Raw genomic sequence first — 22703 nt, forward strand, 5'->3', positions numbered from 1 at the left:
GGCAATGAGTTATAGAGCCTTTGCTGGAAGTGACTCAGGGTTGTCACCATGTGGTGGCTTGGTGAAATGAATTAGGGGGTCTCAGTCCGGTTCCCACAAGAAAACACCACTGTGGTTGGCCCTAATTGGCCCCTTTGTTGCCAATCCCAGCAGAGAGGCTGAGGGCTGAATGAGCCAGAAAGCCTGAACTAATTCTTCTCCCTGCTAGGGGTAGTCCCACTATGCCAGGTGAAAGAATATTTTGTGAGGCAGTATGAGGAGAGCTGCCCTGCTGCTATTTATCGTGTACCGATGAAGTGAGCTGTAGCTCACGAAAGCTTATGCTCAGATAAATTTGTTAGTCTCTAAGGTGCCACAAGTCCTCCTTTTCTTTTTGTGAACCTTCTCTGCAGATCAGTAAAGGACTCAGTGTTCCAGGATACCAGGCTGGAATCTGTCATCACCCCAAATTCATACACCAGACTGATAAGACATATTTTTCACAGAGTATACTATTGCAAGGAAATTGAAGACCCCATTATAATGCTATTATATCTGGGTTGTGAGTAGCATTGACATGATTTTCCTAGTATCCCCATCCTTTCTCCCAACCTTATACAACTGAAAACCCACAAATGGAATTGTAAGGGATCCTTGTCCCATGATAGCCCTGAGCCTGAGGGTGATCTGATAAAGCCATACAAATCCAGGAGTTTACATCAAATTTAAAGCAAGATGGAAATCCATCCCCAGTCCATCTCCAGTAATTTCTTTCCACACTTAAATATTTTGTGCCTCTACTGTTTTTCATAGCATCAAAAAGCGTTTATTCTCAGTCAGACCAAACTGTTGTCAACATATTTTATTTGTCCCCAAAATGTAGTTTAATTACTTGGCAAAAAGCATCTGTAACCACAAACATCATCTTCATTTTCTCTAAAACAAATTACTTCATTAATTGTAATTACTTTTTGGAGAAAATGTTATGTTCTTATGTAAATGAAGGTTTGCATTAGTGCTGACAACTGTCAGAGAAACTTTCAAGTGATTGTGATGGGCAACAGCTGAAATAACTGAAAGTGAAAAGAAGGGCGTGTAATGGGAATACTCAGCTGAGTAGCCAAACATTCCACCAGTGATGCGGTAATATCTTCAAAAATAGGCGCTGACAGTTTTGTGTTTGGACTGATGTTAAGGAGGTGCAGAATTAGATCTGGGATATTAAATATAAAAGCAAACTACATAAACAGCATGATATTTTCTTGGGGAACAAGGTGACGGCACTCTACCATCAAGAGGAGGAAGGGATTTGGAAACAAACTGTTAATATAATAAGTTTAAGAGATAGGATGCAGCTGAAATACAGCTGGACGTCCCAGCGCTTCTGACCAGCAGAAACTGAGTTACAGGAGGCTGAGAAATAAAAAACCAGGTTCTGTCTGCTCTTTATGGCTATTAAAGAACTTTTGTCACTCTTGCTGATAGATGGAGTTTGCTGAGGTCTCCTTGGCACAATTTTACCTCTCCCTCCCCACCGTTGCACAGTGTGGTGCCCTCCACCCAGTGCTGCTGTATGCTTAGAGTTTGTGAAGTATTTTGAATCCATCAGGATGGAAGGTGTTACGGTAATATAGAATATAATTTACTTGGTCCTACATTATCAGCATTACTTCCTTTTCCTTGGAGCCTTTTTCTTCTGCATCTTCAATTGTCCAGCTCTTTTTGAGTTTCAGACCCTTTTGGGAGCTACTGACTGTAGTCCAGTATGGACAGCTCCCGCTCATTTCTGAGTCCTCTCATTCCCTCCCACCACTTTTGCTTTTAGATTATGAACACTGAGGCCACTCATCACCCATCTTGGGCTCGCTTCCAGAATACAATAGCAACCGTTGTTTATTTCTTCAGTTTAGAGGCATGGAAAGGTTGACACAGAATTAACATCTTGGTGAATTTTACACTTGGCAATTTTTACTCTGGGAGCAAAACCTTGGAAAGATATCTATAATTCAAATGTGAAACTGGTTGTCACAAATAACAGATTTAAGTAATTTATGATCTGATCAAATACCATATTACACTAATGGGAAGGAGATTATGAAGGTGAGAACCCTTAAATAATGACATTAACTCATTATTAAAATGGAAGAGCTCCAACCCTTTGAGGTTGCTTTACTTTTTTAAAATCACAATTTCCTCATCTTTTTCCTGCCATTGCTATCCCCTTCCCCTGTCTCTGAGCAGTAAGGATGTTAATGCTACCCTGCATGTCACAGAGCACTGAGGCCTGCTTCTCCCTGGCTCTCAGAGGTCAATCATTACTTCCAGGATGTGTCTCTGCAAGGCCAGAGTGAGAGTCCCAAGCCTGTTCAAGACAAGCAGCAGTTCTTAAGAGTAGGAGCAGCCTTTCTTACAAGCTTAAAAAAATATGCACACGTACACAGAACCACTGTGGGTGATATGAATGCTAGTCACTCTGCCAGAAACCCACCAGGAAACTGCTCTTCTGCTTGCATCAGAACTGCTTATATCTATTATCATTATCAAGAACATGTATGCCTTCAAAAAGGAATGTAGGGGCTTGCCACACCAGCTCATACCCTTGGTGTAGCTCTTATCTCTGGTAGTGCCAATACCTGATGGTTTAAAGGAGGTGATGGAGGAGGCAAAACCAAACCACCCATAATGCATGTAGTCACTACAGTTGCACAATGCTGTATCTAGAGGAGAAAATTCCTCTGTGACCTCCCTCCAGGCAATCATGACCTTGAAGCATGAGATGGAATTACTTTCATCTTCACATATAGAACACATGCTATTATTGGTCATACAATTAGCCAGCTCTGTTTTATGGGGAATATGAATATCTGATAGCATGTGCATATAAGAAAACATACCACCTGTAAGTCCCACTTAAGCCCTGTGGATGAAATTCTGGCTGTAGCACAATAAAATTGACTTGGTCCACTGCCAAGGACTACATTTCACATAGAGATAGCACTCAGGTTTTAGAGATCACACAAGATGCTTTGCTGGTAAGTTTTGATGTGAAAAACCAGAACTAAAGAAACTATCTTGAACCATTGACTGTAGCTGTTATGTCTAGGCTGGCCTCTTGGACAGGCAGAGGATCCTGGCCTTACTCGAAGACTTCTATGACAGCAGCCCAGTGATTGCTAAGAGGGGATTCTGTAATCCAAGACAATGTAAGTCCAATGGGTAGTTGGAACATATTTAAAAATTCATATTTAAAACTTCATATGAAGTTTTCCAGTTATGATACATTTTTATAAGTATTGTCAGCAACAGATGAAACCTAAAAATCTCTTAGACCAACACTGCAACATTTATATCACAATTAGAGCTAGCCTAAAACTTTCAACATTTAGACAAACTTTTTTTGCAAAATATATAAATGCAGAGGTCAGAAACACTTCAGTGTACAAACTGGTAAAGTTATGTATTGAAACATTGCTGTAGAATAGAGTACTTTTTATTATTAATTATTATTATTTATTATTATTATTATTATTATAAGCAGTTATTGCAAATAAGATTATTTTCCCCAAAGTAATTGTCCCCGAAGTAATTTAATCTGGGAAGTATTAGATAAATGTTAGCACTACTTCGAAACTGAAATTTCTCTGTAAGAATAGAAGACTAAAAGGAACAGAGAGAATATAGAGGATATTCTACATAAAATTACAATGATTTTTAGATATTAGGCATAAACTACTTGAGAGTATCTTGCTTAGATCAGAAACAGTGGAAATTTTAACATATAAATCATTGCTTCCCTTTTAATATGGAAAAACAGAAACATGGCAGTATGGCATGTGGCACAGTGCTTATCTTGATAACAAGAAGAATTCTTCTAGAAGTAAAGAAACTGCCCAATTTGCAAAAGCTCCATCTCCAAAGCTAAGCTTTGGGTTTCTGAGTCTGTATGCACTGGTAGTACTTTCAGGGAATTCTATGTTCACTAGGAAGCACTTTTCTCCATTTTCTCACTCTTTTGCATTCTACTTCACCTCCAGTTAGCAATCATAAAAACAATGCAAACTATCAACTAAACAACTGCTTTTCTATATTAGGGCCAATAATTGAATTGCAAGAAATAGAGCTTACTGAGTTCTGGGGAGACTTTGATGATGGACAGATAGCTTCTGAGGAATCCAGCCAAATATTTGCATGGTCTCAAACAGAAGTTTCTGAGGGAAGGACTCTATCCTCTAAAATGCTAGCTGCTAATGGTCAAGCTGCAAATGAAACTTGCATTTTGATAGATGAACCAGGAGAGCCAGAGGCAGAGCAAGACCAAGAGGTTGCTCTTGAGCAAAAGGCCATGAGTGAATCTGGAACAGACGAGATCAGTAAGGAGGAACCTGGTTTAATTGGCGAGCTTAGTGAGATTGTTCCAGTAATTGCCCTCGGAGAAGAGTATACAGTCTCACCTCCAGAACCTGGTTCTGAAGTTCAGGTGAATCAAGAGGGAGAAGGTTTCACTGCTGAGTTGTATGAAACTGTTTCAGCATCAACCCCTGGAGAAGAGAATCCAGTCTCAGAGGAGAAACCTGGTCCTGAAGGACAGGTCAGCCAGAAAGGACTCTATGTAACTACAAGGATGGAAGAAACTGACCCATCACCACACCCCGAAGCACCAAACACCCTCCTGGAAACGGAAGCAAGTGATGCTAACATGAGCCAAGAAGCCTCCAAATCTGACAGTAGAAAGGGATCTACAGCCCTTAATAAGGAAACTACTTCCAGTGGGGACATGGACACAGAGAATCAGACTGATACTGCAGATGCAGAGAGCCAGAATGAACCTATTCCAGTAGCAGCTCCCGAGCAAGAGAACGTAAACATATATAAAGAACATGGTTCTGAAGAACGGGTCAGCCAGGAAGATCACAATGTGGCTACAGAGCCGAGTGAACTCATTCTAGCCCCAAACTCTGAAGAAGAGAATATAACCTTGGAAAAGGAACTTGGTTCAGAAGCACAAGTCTGTCAAGAAGAACATGATTTGATTGCAGAGCTGAAAGGGGCAGTTCCAACACTAATGCCTGAAGCAGAAAGCATAATCTCAGAAGAGGGAGCTGAATCAGAGGAGAAAATCACTGCTCTAATACCAGAGTATAAAGAGGAAACTGCAGATCTTGGGAAAGAACTCCCTGAAGAAAAAGAGAGAGGTTCTGAGGGACATGGCAGTCCATCAGAATTACAAGCAAGCACAGAGACCAACATGCAGGCTGAGGACTCCACACCAAGCCTTCCACATGAGCCAACACTTTTGCAAGACCAGAGTACAGGTAAAGCATACTTTCTGATGTGACATTGGATCTTAGGCTTTGGGTACACACAAAATTGCACCGGTTTAATTATAGGTGTGATTTTAAACTGATTTAAAACCTGTGCAAGTATATGAATAGCCACTCTCATTTCATATTGGGACTAGTTTATTTTGATTTAGAAAAACTGGATTAAGTTCAGTTGAAATAGACACTTTTAAACCAAATAAGAGCATCTATATAAAAACCTGCACTGGTTTAAAAAACACATTAAGTTAAACTGGTGCAAGTTTATGACTTAGGTTTTTATACTTTCTCAGCATGATGTTTCCAATCAAGATTTTACAGTATGTTCCACTCAGACAATATCAAGCACTTGCTCGATCTGTGATATGTATTCCAGACACTAAACAGCCATCTGAAAGCAACATGGTGCTTTTTCAAGCAACACTGCCTTTCTAATAGACAGACTCTTAATGTTTCCTTTTCCTCTGGAATATCATGACAGAGGGGAATCTGGTAACATTAAATATAGAAATGTGTTTTAATAATTATTAGGAAAATGAAACAAAGAGCCTTAAGGAGATAGATTATGGCATTGAATAGCAAAATGTGCTTATTTTAATCTCTTGTCACATTTCTAAAAGGGATATTGTACTTTTCGATTTCAATTCAGGGCCCTTATTATAGGAAAGCTGCAACAGGGGCATTCCAGGGCTCCCACTAAACCATGCTAAACACTTTGTTGAATACAAATACTGGGACAGACTTCCCCTCTGGTGCTCCATTCGTCAATCCTCTTGTGCTCCACCACTTCAGGCACTACAGGGGCTGGGTCTGTGTTGTGTCCCATTTAAAATTGGGTGACAAATTCCTTATCTCAGGTGGAGCTTGGGTATTTATTATTCATACAATGCACTGAGTGTACAATGCACATATTCCCTTCCCTATGGGAGTTGACTCCCCTTTTGATTTGGCAGAGGTATGAGTCTGTTCTCCAGGTCTTTGCCCCTAGGCGGAGTGGGACCAGGAGGTCCAGATATTCTGCTTAGTGGAAGAGTGTTTGCTGCTGTTGTTAAAATGGATGTTTGGAGCTGGGTTTAAGAAACGTGACACATACCCAGGGAGTTTGTTAAAGGGGCAATTTCATACATTGAAAATAAATAAGTATATGTAGTAAGGGTAGCTCCAGTGACACAGGTGTGTTGTGCTTATGCGGATGGATTTCAGCCTGTAGGACTGCATGGAGTTTGGGCTTCAACCACCTCCAGTTCATAGATGGTTCCTTTTTAAAATTTCAGGTCCATCTCATCCACCAAGAGAAGCTTCCCAGGCACAAGCTAGAGAGGCATTTGAAAAGGCAGCCCAATTGATTGATGGAATACCATGGTCAGGTGACAGCAGTTCTCAGCACTTTTTACTTTTCTTTCTAGAGACTGTATTTTGCTATGAATGTAATGTTTTATCTCTACATAACATGGGTTGTCTTTCTGTCAGGTGACCTTCTGGCTTCTGACCTAAGTTTCAGGTATAGTAGCTATGGTGAGAAAATTCAGGAGGACTGGAACAATGAAAATTCCAGATTTGCAGGTAATTGATCGCAGTGCCTGTATGTTAACCTTGGCCCTCATGTGATAGGCAGTGTCTATGGAAATCATGGCACTGCTGTGAAACTTCATGACTGGGGCTTCGACAGCCAGGCCTAGTGGTCAGGGTTAGTGCCAGAGTCCAGGGGCCTCAGTCAGAGGTCAGAACCAGGGTCAGAATCTAAGAGTGGTTGAAGTTTGGGATCAGTCCTAATACTGATGCCTGGGGGTATGAACAGAGCTAAGGTTTAAGGAGCAAAGCCAGGGTCTGTAGCTGGAGTCAGAGTCCCAGTACCAAAGTGAGGGTTCAAAACTGGTGTCGGAATCCTAGTGCTGAAGCCAGGGTTGGAGTTCAAAGGTGGAAGCTGAGTTCCAAGCCGAGGTCGGGAGTCTGAGAGCAGCCACAGAGGCAGGTTTGTTGCGATAGCTGGCAGGGGAGGCTGCTTCACTTCATGGACACTTCCTGGGCCTCCTCCTGGGCTTAAATAGGGCACCTTGGGAAGGGAAGCTGGCAGTCCAGCCTTCCGAGGTGGTACATCCTGTGGTTTTTATCTCCACGGGGTCTGTGTGGTAATGCATGTGGCCCTACCATGGCTGCGAGGTAGCAGTGTGGAGGGTGGTGCCCATTCCACACCTGCAGAACCTCACAGTTGTGGGCTCGAGGGAGATCTTGCCCATTGTCTAAGGAGCTGTTGTCACTTATTGTGAGCCTTTGGTCTCCAAGACCACAAGGGATATTTGGACTGCGTGTCAGGAGCACACCCTTTGTTGTATAACAGTGACTTCAGCTAAGTCTGTATTGTGTAACCCGACCTCATTACATGACACCTCTCACATTAGACTGCAGTACAACTGTGAAGAAATATTACTGGTATTTTTCCTAAAGCAAATGTATGGCCAAGGCCTGGGGCCCTTACTCAGTGTTCACTCAGTCCATATTCAGCCCATGTTTGACACCTGTCACATGCACAGCTTTGGATCAGCATTTGGCTTCCTGCTGGGTGATGTATTTTCTCCCCTCTAGACTTGCGTATGCTCATGACAGATATTCAGACCCATGGTGCCTCCATTGCCATGGGTGCCTTTGACAAGAGCTGCCTCAACCTACCCCAGTTCGTACAGCTCATGGAGACCTTTGTTGGTGAAGACAGCTCTCTGCCAACCGTGAAGAAACTTGTTGCATTTGTGAAAGAAGGATATGGACAGACTGAAGAGGAAAAAATCAAACCGCTGGAAAAAGTAAATGCTGACGGGCTTTGCTGATGTTATGTGTAAACAAACAAATGGCTAGCGGAGTGGAGCTAACCACCCACGCCCTTGTTTTCTTATGTTGAGGTTTTTTCGCCCTCTATTTTCACATGAGCTTTCCCCACATTAGCCCTGAGAATAATGCTGGGCTAATTCTGCCACAGGTTGGCTGCCTGTCACACAGCCTGACTCTGTAAGACACCAGGTGGGCAGCCAGCTGTAAAATCGCTTAAGATGTTCAGTTCTGTTGTCTCACCTCTAGAGAGTAACCCATGCAAGCAAGAAACCTGCAGTTTTAAACTACTGCATTTGCTAGTGTTCATGTGTGTGCATGTGTGGGAGGGTGTGTATAGTCAGCATGTGCACTGGTGTGTTTGTTACACTCACTGGGAGTTCAGTAACCTTGTCAGCTGTTGAATAAATATATTCACTCAAACACAAGCCCACTCTGCCCAGTATCTTTGCAAAGTGCTGATATATTTCTCATCATGTCTACCTCTTTCGCTGCAGTTTCCTCAGACTTCTTTCTCATTTCCCTCTGTGCTGCTGACCTAATTTGGGTGAGATATTGGATCTGACAGCTCTGCCATCTTCATGCTGAACACAACATTCTTTGCTGTTCAATGAATTCCATTTCCAGCCGTTTAGCATCTGGTGCTGCGCAAAAACTGGTTCTAAGTGGCAAGTAGCACATGCAGCCCCATGGGGCCCCGCACAGTGAAAGGCGCTACCAGAATCAACGGTTTGAAAACTCAAACAGAAAGAGCAAACACTGCAAAATACTGTGGGTGTCATTTAGAAGGAGCCACTCAGCTGTGGCTGGAAAGACATATCTGGGGTGTGAAACTGCCCCCTGGCGGGGTTGATCTTACATTGGCTCCTGGTATGTACTTTGGGAGTCAATCCCTTTGAGAAGATAAAGCTCATTGTGCCTGCTAAAACTGAGCTGTCACTTCTGTATAATCTTTTCCAATATCTTCCTGATTTTGTGACTGCCATCTAGTTCAGATCTTAATGGTATTTTTACAGTGATTGCCTGGATGACAGGCTTTTTGTGACCATCATGAATGGACAAATGTCCAAATGATGAACCAGACATTGCAATTCCCCTACTGGTGGGTGTGGACACTGAGCATTGTCAAAAGCCAGCTTTTCCTTACAGCTTTCCTGTCTCTGTTGCTTCTTCCCTGTCCTAGGTTCACCGTGAGGCTCTCTTGGCCCGAAGGAAACTGCTCCTGGAGGCACTCTTTGAGAAGTGGGACAACGAATGCTCTGGGTACCTTGACCTGAAAGAGGTGGATGCTGTTCTAAGCACATTTAAGGAAGGAATGGAAAAAGAGGCTCTGAAAAAGGGTAAGAAAACACCAGTTTGGAGGTATACAGTGAGAGAAAAACGCTATGTAACATGCTGAGTCACTAGCCATTCAAAGATGGTGCTAATGAAGTCAGGGGCAAGGACTATTTTTGCATATGCCACTGTAAACATAAGGAACTGTAGATGAAATGGAAATGAAGGTTTGTGGCTATAGATGGGCAGGAAGTGTCCTTTCTTTTCAATTATCCATGGCCTGAGAGTTTGGGTTCCTTTCACGCTGGTGTCAAAGTGGCAGCTTGCTGCTTTCACAGGGTAATGAAATGCAGAAAAAGGATATCTGTTATAATGAGCAGTAAGTAACCATGATTTGGACTTGAAAACTGTAGCCATAGAGCAGCCCTGTGGGCGAGCGTTTGACATTCGTGGTCCGACTTGCCCTTCTGTTGTGCACAGCTATACTGAATGGGTGATCCTCAACCAGCCTCTGGAATGGTACTGTCAGTGCTCCCTGCAGGCCTCAAATGGCCTTTCAGAATCCACACAGGGAGTTCAGCTCTCGTGATAGAAATAGAGATTTGGAGTTGTGGTTTGTGTGGGGCTTTTAGCAGCTAATATCAGCTCATTTATCTGATTAACTTTACAAAGTTGGTCCTCTGGAAAACAGGCTGGATCAGACAAACGTGCAACAGGCCCTCAGAATCCATCTGGCAGCTCAGTAGATATGCTACCAAGCCATAGTACTACCAAGCACCATATTAAGGGGGGCGGGTTGTGTACTCACTGGAACTTTTTGGGTACCCCATAGACTAGTCTGCCGCCATGGACAGCCACCCTTCCCAATGCTTCCTCCTGAAAGGCTGCACGTGACATTTGTCCAGGCTACTTATTGCTGACAAGAATGATTAAGTATGGCATATTTTGACAACCTTCCCAAATCCCCTCATCCCACATCTCATGTCAGGCTGTGGGAAGCACTGTCATGCCTCAGTCAATTGCATCCCTGTCCTGGGGCCATATAACACAGAGTTGACAGAGTGCCATCTCTGTGGTTCTAAGGACATATGTTGTAGGTCAGCATATTGCAGTCAATTTAACACCACCACGGGGAAGTGGCCCTGCCCTGGAGCACGCACTCCATCCCAGCAGTCTCTTACCTGCTGGGATATAAACTATTGTTGTTTATAATGCAGTGAGTGCCCAAACTCTGGTAGGGTGCTGTATAGAAATACAGGGAGGTGCAGTCCCTGCTTTGAGGAGCTTACACTCTGAATGACAAATAAACAGACAAAGGATGGAAGGAAAAGGGACACAACATAGAAGCAATATAAAACTATCCCCAGCTGCCTCTGGCTAAACTTTCATAGATATCCTGGTACAAGAGGGCAGTGGCCTTGAAGACCAGCTCCAGATCTGAGTTGCATTCAGCATGGAGGAAAGCCCAAGGTCTGTGGGTGTGTCTACACTGCAGTCCGAGGTGTGACTGCAGCACTGATAGACATACCTGTGCTAGCTTGACCCACGCATGCACGGCTCAAAATAGCAGTATAGATGCAGCAGCAGGACTTCAGCATGGGCTAACAAAGTGAATACATAACCAGGGTTCCCAATGTGCTTGTACAGATGCTCTGAAGTCCATGCATCTCATCCACACTGCTCTTTTTAACCATGCTAGCACGGGTATGTCTAACTTTCACACCTTGGACTGCAGTGCAGACATACCCTGAGACATCTGTCTTTAGAGAGTCAATTCTCATCTTGATAGAGAAGTGTAACTCACCTTAACAATGTCGTGGGCCTTAGAAATCCTAGTGTCACCACGAAGTGGAGGGGCCAGCAGCAGTGATGTGGTCTTTAGGATTCACGGGAACAGGCGGATTTAACTTACTGTCCCTGTCTCTTACAGTTCGTTGACTTGTATCCCTGCTAACAAGGGTGCAATCGTACAGGGTCATGCAATTCCCAGCAAAGCCATCAGTTCTACAGCAGATTCACTCTTTCAGAAGCTGAACCAGTTTTTTCTCTGCAAATGAGAAACTCTCCACCAATGGTACCGTCCCTCTCTTGCCAGTTAGTCTATATTCTGGCATTATACCTCCACTGCATCCCGCTGGCTGCACATCAGCCAAAAGCATGTCACACACAGCCAGACTCTAGTGACAGTTCCCAAACAACTGTCAGAGTGGCTGAAAGAATAGTACAGCTCAATGGCTTCTCCTGCATGGACCCAGTGTGGCACATCTCCTGTGTGTACATACACAAGAGCAGGGGTTAGTGCGGTGCATGGCTTAGGAGGTTGCTTCTCTGTTCGCATAGACTGAGGAGAGTGTGATGTTAGTGCAGGCAGACCCTAGCCATAAGAGCACCATTGAAAAAGATGTGGCCAGTAGCTCTAGTTCTAGGGGAATGAACTAGGCCTGGTGGTACTACAGTACGTGTGTGTCACACACCTGGGCAGGAGACGTTAGGATGCCCACTCCCAAGCCACATGATGACCACTTGCACATACAGCTGGTTGAAACATTTTTACTCTAAAAATTTTTAATGAAAAATGGCTTTTTCTGAGACATTATTTTGACAGAAATTCTTTGGAGGGTTTTCACAAAAAAACCCAAAGCAAACATTGTTTGGCTTGTTGGGTATTTCTTTATGCCTTCCACCTTTTTTAAAAAAAGAGCAAGGGAGGAAAGAAGGAAGGGAGCAAAAGGGGGGAAGTATCCCAAACACAAACATTATTCATTTTGTCACAAAACCTAAACATTCCTTGAAAAGAATTGTGCACATTTTTGCAACTCCAAGGGACAATAAGTCACTGCAAACATTTCTAAATGGTCCAGAGCCATGTAGGGCTTACCTGTGCTTCCAGTGAAATCAATGATAAAATTCTCATTGACTTCCAAGGGAGCAGACTCTTAGCTCCCATAAATATCAGGGTCTTAGGCTCTTGGATGCTGTGAGAGGCAATCAGAGCGGCTTCCTTCCTGCTCTGGCATATAATTTGTCAGAGCATTTTCCATTATGCCGTTCTTTACAAACCATTACATGTATTGATCACGAAATACTACTCTCCTAGCAGCAAACTTCACACTTGCACACATACTTAATTGATTATCCGTTAACTGAGGCACTGAAGCCTACTGACAAACAGCTCTCTCCCGGTTTACTTGTTTGGGGACTGCAAAATTTCAGATGAGGGTGCAGGACAGATGGTCAAAATAAGAGCATTTGCACTTGTAGTGGGGGCAGCAGATGAATACCATGTTTCAGAAAGAAGAAAGCCTAGCCTGCAAATTCAAACGACTGTACAAGAGCACCCTCTTGTGTGCAAATATAGCATTATGGGAGGTAACTGGAGTGCATAAGGAACTATTTAATCAATGAGGAAGGCTGGGTAGTTGAGAAGAACCCCTGCATAGATAAGTCCAGGACTCAGCTGAATAGAAAACAATAGGAGAGGCTCACATTTTCAGAATTGGCCCAGTATTAATCCTAGTTATGTGGCGTAGGGTTTATAGCCTGTTCTTTAAAAGTCTGTACCCTCTCTAGGTCTCTGCGCGTGTCTGTAGAATCATAGAAATCAGAAGAAGTGGTGCTAGCCCACTGTGGGCCCTAAGCAGGAATATTTTGGGGGGCTCCCACACAACACATATTATAAAAGCAAATAAGGGCCCCCTTGAGTTGCTATGTCCTGGGTCCAGTGCAAGATTGTTCCCTACAGTACATTTTCTAGTGCTCTGTCCAGTCTGCCTTTAAATATTCCAAGTGAAAGCTCTTCAGCTACTTCCTTGGAAGACTATTCCAGCCTGATAGACATCTTTGTTATGGTTCATTTCATGATAGTCAGACTGATTTTTCCTGTGATTAGTTTCATCCCATTATTGTTTTATTCTCGTGTTCTCTTACACTTCCTCTCCTTCCCCCACATATTTCCAGACTGTTACCCTCTTCCCCTGTAGTCATCTCTTAGCCAAACTATGCATGTTTAGCTCTTAGAATTTTTCCTTTATACGTCACTCCCACCATACCCCAATCATTTTGGTGCTCTTCTATCAACACCTTCCGGTTGGTATCTTTCTGGTAATGAGGTGCCCAGAATTCAGTGCAGTACTCCAGGTATAGTTGTACCAGAGCCAGAGAGGGAGAGTAATTTACTGTCCACTCTCATTGCCAGATCTCCTTAAACCATTGTGCTTTACAGGTGACTCCCTCCTTCTGCATAGTTATCTTTTGGATTATTTCCCCCTCTGATGTATTGGCATTTATTTTTCCAAGTTGAGTCTAACATTCTTATTTTCCTATTGTTTCGAATCTGTCTAGGTCCTTTTGTATTATTTCGCTGTCCTCATTAGTGTTTGCAGCACCTTCCAGTTTAGTCTCCTCTGTGGATGTCATTAATGTGCTGTACATTATTTAGATTGAAAGCTCTTTGGGGCAGGTCCATTTGTTTGTTTGTACAGCATCTAGCACATGACTGGGGCCCTATGTGCTACCACAGTGTTCATCATCATTCATCATAATCTTCAAGTTCACCTCCCTAGAGCTTGATGCATTGTCATTTATCATTGCCCTTTGTTACTGCCCAACAGACAGTTTTCTCTCCTGTGACAATGTTCATAGGTAAGCCAATCTGAATAAACTCTGGGAATAAGATTTCATGAGACAGTATCAAATGCTTGACTGGAATCCAATTATATCACATCTACTCTCTTCTCTGCTGCAACGCTGGCTAGGCACTCCAGAGGTTATTTTTGAAGGAGACTTCTTCAGTGTCCCATGTATGTCAACCCATGTATGTCATCCCATGTATGATTAGGGGTCTAGAGCACATGACTTATGAAGAGAGGCTGAGGGAGCTGGGATTGTTTAGTCTGCAGAAGAGAAGAATGAGGGGGGATTTGATAGCTGCTTTCAACTACCTGAAAGGGGGTTCCAAAGAGGATGGCCCTAGACTGTTCTCAATGGTAGCAGATGACAGAACGAGGAGTAATGGTCTCAAGTTGCAATGGGGGAGGTTTAGATTGAATATTAGGAAAAACTTTTTCACTAAGAGGGTGGTGAAACACTGGAATGCGTTACCTAGGGAGGTGGTAGAATCTCCTTCCTTAGAGGTTTTTAAGGTCAGGCTTGACAAAGCCCTGGCTGGGATGATTTAACTGGGAATTGGTCCTGCTTCGAGCAGGGGGTTGGACTAGATGACCTTCTGGGGTCCCTTCCAACCCTGATATTCTATGATTCTATGATTCTATGAACCCTCTTAGGGTTAATCACATAGGGGTAGACGGGCTTATTGCAATCCAGCATGAGTAAGGGGCATGCATAGCTAAGCCACCCCAGGAGAGTCTCAGTTTGGGCCATGCTTCCCCCTTTCTCCAGGGGGGAAGTAAGTTGTGTCAGTCCTTGTGCTAGCACAGCTTACTCCTCCCCTCTGTCAGTTTGGCTGCACTGGCTGGTGCATTTGGAAGTGGGGATGTGGCAAGGTTCCACCCATTCCCTCCCTGTCCGCTTACCCTCTGCTCACATGTGCAGGATGGGAAATAGCAGCCTGGCACAGAGGGGTGATGCGTGTAGCCCCTTGACTACTCTGGGAGGAAATGTTCAGCAGGTCATGACTGAGCCCTTAGTAATTTTTGAAACTAATAAATCACTGTAGATCAACTCAACCCTGAAACCCGAAAGGGGGAGAACAGAAGTACAGAGCATGTGATCTTCAGAGAAGAGCCATGTAAAACAGTGCTTTTCTTTCTGTTTTCCCTGTCTGCATCTCCTGGTGAAATTCTACTATTCCAGAGCATCATCCAGTTGTCTATGTACTATAAATGGAGTTTTAATTTTGTTTCATCCTCAATATGAGATTTAACACAATACAAATGTTATTTCAGTAATTCAACCCAGACAACCAAAGCAGAGTTAGTAAGATTATAGCTGCTTTGGAAGGTCTTAAAAACCCCATAGTGAATCCAAGTGCTGTACGTAATGGAAATCCTTGGGGACAAGGTTGAACTGTGAGGTCATCAGTAGGCTTTCGTCTTCAGGGTGTTAATAGGAGTGGCCAGTAGTTCTTCTGTAGAACTTGTGGCTGCTTCTGGAGCATGCAGCACTAATAGGGACATCTACATGCCCCTGGCTGCAGCAGGTCATCCTAAGTCCCTGCAGTTTGGCTATGTGGTTGAGGTGAATGTGATTCTGGGATAACCAGGAGCAACCTCCAGATTTCCCCCTGACGTGTAGCTTGGCTGCTTTGTGGAGGTGTGCATAGGGGAGATTTGGGAGCACTGTTAGGTGATTTTCTCAGTGTCTGAGACCACTGTGATCTGGAAGAGAGAGTGCATCCTGCCTTTATGGCTGCCATGGCACCTACATTTTGATTTTGGGGAGAAGGAAGTGAGTGGAAAGAGTGACTCTTTCAGATGATGGGCGGGGAACACTGAGGGAGAGCAAAACAGACAGGTGTGCCTGTGTCCGTATTTGTGTTTCATCCCTTAGCAAAGAAGCACTTTCGCTGCTCCCACCCACACCCTGGTGGTGTGGTGAAATTGTCTCCAAAGGAATTTCAAAACTATCTGGAATTGGTTGTTTCTGAGCTTACTGGTAACGAAGATGAAGTTCTTGATACGGTGGTGGAGTTTCTGACCATGAGCGTGGCGCGAACCCACATGGAACGCCTGCGAAGTTCTGCCAGGAGGAAGTGGCTGCACAATATTCAGCATGCGGCTGAGACCAGTGGGGCAAGCATGGATCCAGTGTACAAGGCAGTCTTTAAGGCACTTTCCCAGGTATGCATCACTACCAGCTGCGTGAGTGACGCAGACTGTCTAGTGTGGATTATGGCTGACGCTGTCTTCAGCTAAAGGGCTGCATTCACCACCAGTCCAGGTGGGTGTAACTTGATGTGGGAAGCTTCACCTACCCTCAGTATGCCTATCTGAAGATAGTGTAATCACTTGCTGTTCCGGAGACTCAGACATTAAATAGCTGAGGCTGTTGTAGGTCAGGGATGAGATGCAGAAGCTCTTCCCAGGTGCTATATCTATCAGGTGCCATCAGTGTCTCAGGGTCATGATCAACTAATCACCTCAAGTTTTGGAAAATTTAATAAAATAAAATCCAGAAATGCATGTTCCTGGTTTTATGGTTTCTGAAAATAAATACGCATCATTCAGTTTTTGATGCATATGGAGAATTTATAATGTGAATGGCTTCACATTTGCTTCCAGGTGCAATTTAAGGTGTTAATATTGATCTTTAAAGGCTTATCTGATGACCCCTAGCTACATAATGGACCCTCTTCTCTTCCTATGCGGTGTGATGGCAGCTGATGCACTCTTGCTAGCTGTTCCTAGATTTAACTTCTCAAGGCTAGAGCCAGGATATCCTTGTGGGAAGGCTCTGGACTCTGGTATTTGCTTGCGTTTTTGGTCCAAGACAGTCTGCCCCAGAGATGAAGTTCATTGGGCTTTTTGCTTAGGCATAGGTCATTAGGGGCAGATTGTATTTTTAGAAAAAAGTGGTCTCTGCTTAGCAGAAGCAGGAAACAAATCCATCCTCCCTGCCCGTCAGAATGCAGCTTTTGAGTTGATGGTACAGTGAACTGGCCCAGAACCCATTAGACAAGTGACAGCATGGACATCATTAATCACCTGGTGTAAGAGAAATAAAGTCATTGGCCTAGAATAGCATCCTGTGATAAATGAGATAAGCTGTAAGCACATGAAATAAGTGTAATGGCCAGTGGCTAATGCACAGATGTAACGTGAAACATTTGGTTGCTAGGATGCAGAAGCCCATGGGAATAACAAGAAGATCAGTGCGTATATTGCCCTTTTGGAACAGAACCAGCTTTCACCAGAGCGGGGAGAGGTTCTCCTGCGGTATGTGGCTTGCACCTCAGATGATGCCCCATACATCCTAAACCAGGCACTTTACAGGGACATGAAAGGAGTAAGGTAAGGAAACCTGCACAGAGCTGTTACCTTTTCTTAAGTCACTTGAATCATGGAATTTAGAGAGTACAGTGACTATGGAAAAGACAATCCCTCAGGGGCCAACACAGGATTTTATCCCTTATAAATCTGATTGTACTTTTTACCAGTAGTTCTCAACCAGAGGGTCCAGAGCCGTCTGGGGGGCTGTGAGCAGGTTTCAGGGGATCCACCAAGCAATGGCCGGCATTAAACTCATTAGGGCCCAGGGCAGAAAGCCAGAGTCCCACTGCACGGGACTGCAGCCCAGGGCCCCAAGCCACACCACCCGGGGCTTAAGCCAAAGCTTTGCGGTGCCCTCTGTGGCATGTGGCCCCAGGCAATTGCCCTGCTTGCTACCCCCTAATGCCGGCCCTGGCTTTTATATGCAGAAAAACAGTTGTTGTGGCACAGCTGGGCCAGGGAGTTTTTATAGCATGTTGGGTGGGGCTTCAGAAAGAGAAAAGTTGAGAACCCCTGCTTTATACAACCGCGTTTTAACTGTCCTAAGGGATCAGGCGCCCACTCCTTTACTTGGGGAGACTGTTCCACAGTCTAAGAAGTCTCATCCTTAAAGAAGATTTTGTATTATATTCAGCCTACAATTTCTTTTAAACTTCTTCCATTACTGCTATGTATACCCCCTTTCTATCACTACAGAGCACTTTCCACTCCCTTACACCCTTTAAGCTCTAGGAAACAATCATCATGCCTGCTTATCACTTATGTAAGTTCTACATATTTGTCTCTTTATCTCCTTCCTTATACATCATCCCCTCTATTACTATCATCACTATTACTCCCCTCTGAATCACCCCCCTTCATTTGTCTCTATTTAGTTACATTCTTTAGCTGATATTTTACAGAACTTTGAAGATGAAAAGTGCCATGTAAGTGCTAAATATTATTGTCATTATCTTTCTGGGATGCACGAGGTAGATCCAGTATTCTAGGTGTTGTTTTATCCGTGCCTGACAGGGCCGGAGCATCACCTTCCTACTCCAGTCCAGGATGCCTTAGCATAAAGAGCCCAAAACTGCACTGTGGGTTTGTTTGCTTTGTTGGTGCTATGTGGCATTGCACCCTCCTGTCTAATTGCTATCCACCATTTCCTGTGGGAGTCTTCAGGGCACTGCTGCTTTCAAGTTTTCCTCTCTACATTGAACACCTGTGTTTGGATTATTTTACCCCCAGATGTATTGGAAATCCTCAGAGCTTTTCTAAAGACTTTCTCTGCCTACTTACCTTTCTCCTATAAACCTCCTCTTGCCCTCCCCATGGTATTCCTGTCCCTCAGCTTTGCAGCAGCAGAAGAGGGGAAGCCAGTCCATGTTCCAAGAGTTAAGTTCCATGGAAATATCCACTTCTGGAACTATGACCGGCCAGAACGGGAGAGGAGAGGCTCATTCCTGGTGCTGCCACTGCAGGATTCCCGATGGAGGGCCTTCGGGATTCTAGGAGTTGACACCCTGCGGGACCAGTGTGAGCAAACCATCTTTCTAACCCACGAGATCGGTTTCTATCAGGTGGGCACAATGAGAAAAGCAGGGTCATTAGATGGTTCAAACAAGCAGTTTGGGACTGTGTGGACTTCACGTGCCTAGCTGTGAATGGGCAGCAGCTGTACAGTTAGAAAATGCACTATAAATCCATTTTACTCTCTGGGATGAAAATGACACAAATAGACCAGTATTATCCCCATATCAGATATTTATGTAGAAGGCTTTGCCTCTAAATGTGAATGGTCAACTACAAAGAGATTTGTACAAAGTTCATACTTATTAGCAGTTATTTACTGAACACAGTGGTTGCGTGTTTTGAACATAAGAATGGGTCAGACCAATGGTCCATCTAGCTCAGTATCCTGTCCAACAGCAGCCAGTGTCAGAGGGAATGAACAGAACAGGTCAATTTATCAAGTGAACCATCCTCTGTTGTCCAGTCCCAGCTTCTGGCAGTCAGAGGTTTAAGGACCCCCAGGGCATGGGGTTGCATCCCTGACCATCTTGGTCAATAGCCATTGATGAAATTCTCCTTCATGAACTTAGCTACATACTTGTGTCATGAAACTGTTCACTTTATACTTTTTGGACTAATTGCAAACCACTGCACTTCAGGTTCCTTTACCAGTGTTTCCAAATATCCAGATGTTTCAGGCTGGATCAGGGAAAAAATCTTCTTCTCTACAGTCCCGTAAAACTTTCAGTATAATTTCTTCATGTGTTTCTACTTTGCCGGTTGATAATGATTCCAATTAGTGGAAGTCAAGCTGGAGATAGTATCAGCAGCCAGGTACTACAGCAATGGGCGCAATAGAAACAGAATCTGGAAAATCTCAGTGGATGTTAAGATACAATGGGAAAAAAGGGAACTTTACAGAGATACACAGTCAACCAAAAATGATAGCTGGTACACAGCCTAGCCCTGTGCATGCATCACTTATTCCTTAGTTTTCTCTGTTTGATATTTTTGCTTGACTTTAACGCCCCCCCTTTTTATTTACCTGGCCAGAATGCTAGTAGAGAACTGCTGTTGGAACCGGACTCATTGTAGTTAACCCTCTTGGCCAGGAGGGAGCACAATATGCCAGCACTGGGAGGCAAGTCCTCCCTTCTCAGAGACAACGTTCTCCAATCATTCAGCGCTCCAGTACTGGCCTGGGCCCCTGAACTCTGGAGTCCCCTTGACAATGGCAATCACAGGCTAGCTTTATATTCTTAGAGATTCTCTCCTTTAAAAGAAATTTTTATAGACTAACATTTTACTAATTTTTTTTTGCTTAATTTGCTATGAAAACGTCCCCGACTTTATCTCCAAGTCATTTAGAGGGTTCTGTTTCCATAGGGGGTTTCCCGCATATTCAGCAAAGCCTACCACCATGTCCGCACACTGGAAAACATATTGCAGGTTGCATTCACTGCTGTGGGTTGGCTCTGCACTAGGGCACCCACCATCCGCAACATCACTATGTACCTGGTAGAGCCTGGCAAAGATAAGGTATGCCTAGTCCTTTCACGTTAGTCTCAGACCACTGCACAGAAGAGACCTCTTGATATAATAGTGATATATTGAGCTAGTGTAGTTTAGCAGGGATCAACCATTGTTAGCTCAGTTTGGTTCTCAACCAAGATTAATCCTGCCACAGATTCTAGTACCTGATACAAGATTCTGTGGGGGAAAAGGGAAGGAAGGTTCCTTCTCTAGGGGATGCCACTTTTCATTCTTGCTGTCCCTTAAAGTGATCTTCCTTAAACCAAGAAAGGCTGGTTGGGATTCCCTTCAGTTCCTGCACTAAAATCAGCAGCACCCCCCTCAGTAAGCTTCTCCTATGAGCTAAAGGTACTGGACCTTTAGTACTCCTGGCTCCTACCAGCCAATAGAGCAAGACACCAGACTCAGTACTGCATGCAGGGCGGCCTGTGGAAGTATAGAACAATAACCACTAGCCCACTCAGCAGTTGTCTGCCAAATCAGTCCTAAAAGGGAACTGCTCTACTGTGGAGGAAAAAACCAGCCAAGATTATGGTATGGAAAGGGAAAACGGTTAATGTTCTGACTCTTCATCCTGAAACAACATCAGCAGGCAAAATGTAAATACAAATCAGGAGGCAGACTGCTCACAATTAGCTAGCATGTATGGGCAGCCCACTCGCCTGTAGTTCATATTCCAATTACGCAGCAGGCACTGAGACACTGGGATGCTTGTCAGCTTACCTCAAACTGAATTAGATAGATAAAAAGCAAGAGGATGAAATGTTTGGGACTGAGCTTGTGTTATGGTCGCTGCTGCAGCCACAGCTCAGCTGCTTCCCTGTGATAAACAGGTTTCCCGCTGGCAACTTATTTTTCATTCCTGGCTTTACATTTTCATCTTGTTGGCTGCCCATATGTCATATTATTTGCTTCCTAAAGATGGCTGTGTGCTTTTCATCTGGCAAGATACACCGACATGAGCGCTGTGTCTATGGAAGCTATTGTACCATGGGAACTGAAGTGAAAATGAACTGTCCATCGGTAGCCCCCTCACTAGGCTGAGGCTCATCCACCTGTTGGCATCCTTCAGGACTGGAGCACGGGGATAAGTTTAATTAGGCCAGTCGAAGGAAGATGTTGTACATATCTGTGGTGCACGGTGAGTGCTAGAATCTGGGGCTGTGAGGACAAAACCACACCTGGTTAGAAGCTGTCCTTAAATCATCCCACTGAGGGTGAATGTGAGTGAGAGCTCTCCCCTAAGAAGCAAGCAGTGGTCCTCTCTAAGCTTCAAAGTGGATGTTCGTTTCCTGAATGCAACAAAAACACCCTTTCCTCTTTTCAAGACAGGCGACTACATTTTGCGTGAGATGATGACTACAGGTCACTCTGGGCACATGGAAATCCACTCCCCTCCCACTGTTCTCCGCAGGAGAGAAAATATCTTCAGGTGGGTTTGAGACTCTTCTGCCATCTGCAGGAATTTACAGTAGTCATCCATGCCTATGCTGTAACACATGCAAAGAGCACTCAGCAGAGGTGAGCTAAGAACAGTTCAACGGTAGACTTGCTGCTGCATTCTTCCTTGGCTACTGTCACATGCAGGAGGCTGGCTGCTGGATAGAAGATTAGGCTGATAGGTTAAGTCCAATTGTAATGTCCGGCCTACCGCTGGCAGAATATGCATACACTTTGTATATAGTCTGTGGGAGTGGTGTCTATCTGTCTATCACATGCTCTCTCCCATGGTATCTGTTGTGTGTGTGTGTGTGTGGTAATAAATTATCCAGGGTTAGGAATCTTTTCTTTGGGCTAGATCCTGTAAACATTCAACACCAAGCATAATGCATACTCATATTAGTAGTTCCATATACTTCAAGAAAGCACGGTGTCTGGTAGTGACTGTTTGCAGGGCAAGGCCCCATATCTTGAGCATTCTGTTCTTTAAATTAATGTATCTTTTTTCCTGGTTCTGTTATCCTCATTTCCTCTGAAACATCCTACTGTGTAGTTATTGCCTTCAACTGCCAAGGTCCTCACAGGCTTAGCTATTACATACATCTTCCCTTGCTGCTGAACTTAGTCAAGAAGTTACTTGCTGTTCCAGCAGATGTTTTTACTTTTTGTGAAACTCCACGGAGCAAATGTCAACATCACTCTGAACCGGAAACTGTGTTTGCAGCAAGAACACAACACTAACTTAGTGTTTGTTTAAACCCATACGATTCTCAATACTAGACGAGGATGAGCAGGGTTGTGCTCCGAAGTGCTATTTCTATCCTTCCAATATGGCTGGAATGCTGTCTGTATCTGCCTGCTTGTAGGCCACAGGGAAGAAAGCAGCTGTTTTAGTAAT

General features: G+C 44.0%; 1 protein-coding gene across 1 annotated transcript in view; it reads left to right on the top strand.

Annotated features, from left to right (window-relative positions):
* The window catches only part of EFCAB5 (EF-hand calcium binding domain 5), a 53736-nt gene that overhangs the window by 24347 nt on the left and 6686 nt on the right, over window positions 1-22703 (top strand). Inside the window, exons 7-17 of the mRNA XM_074974651.1 lie at window positions 3083-3182; window positions 4071-5291; window positions 6572-6664; window positions 6768-6860; window positions 7881-8095; window positions 9301-9457; window positions 15900-16189; window positions 17187-17359; window positions 18672-18900; window positions 20219-20371; window positions 21694-21797. Coding sequence (XP_074830752.1) covers window positions 3083-3182; window positions 4071-5291; window positions 6572-6664; window positions 6768-6860; window positions 7881-8095; window positions 9301-9457; window positions 15900-16189; window positions 17187-17359; window positions 18672-18900; window positions 20219-20371; window positions 21694-21797 — 2828 coding nt within the window. The remainder of the gene's footprint in view (window positions 1-3082; window positions 3183-4070; window positions 5292-6571; window positions 6665-6767; window positions 6861-7880; window positions 8096-9300; window positions 9458-15899; window positions 16190-17186; window positions 17360-18671; window positions 18901-20218; window positions 20372-21693; window positions 21798-22703) is intronic.

Source organism: Natator depressus, chromosome 17, assembly GCF_965152275.1.
Source record: "Natator depressus isolate rNatDep1 chromosome 17, rNatDep2.hap1, whole genome shotgun sequence".
In the NCBI taxonomy this organism is placed as follows: Eukaryota; Metazoa; Chordata; order Testudines; family Cheloniidae; genus Natator; species Natator depressus.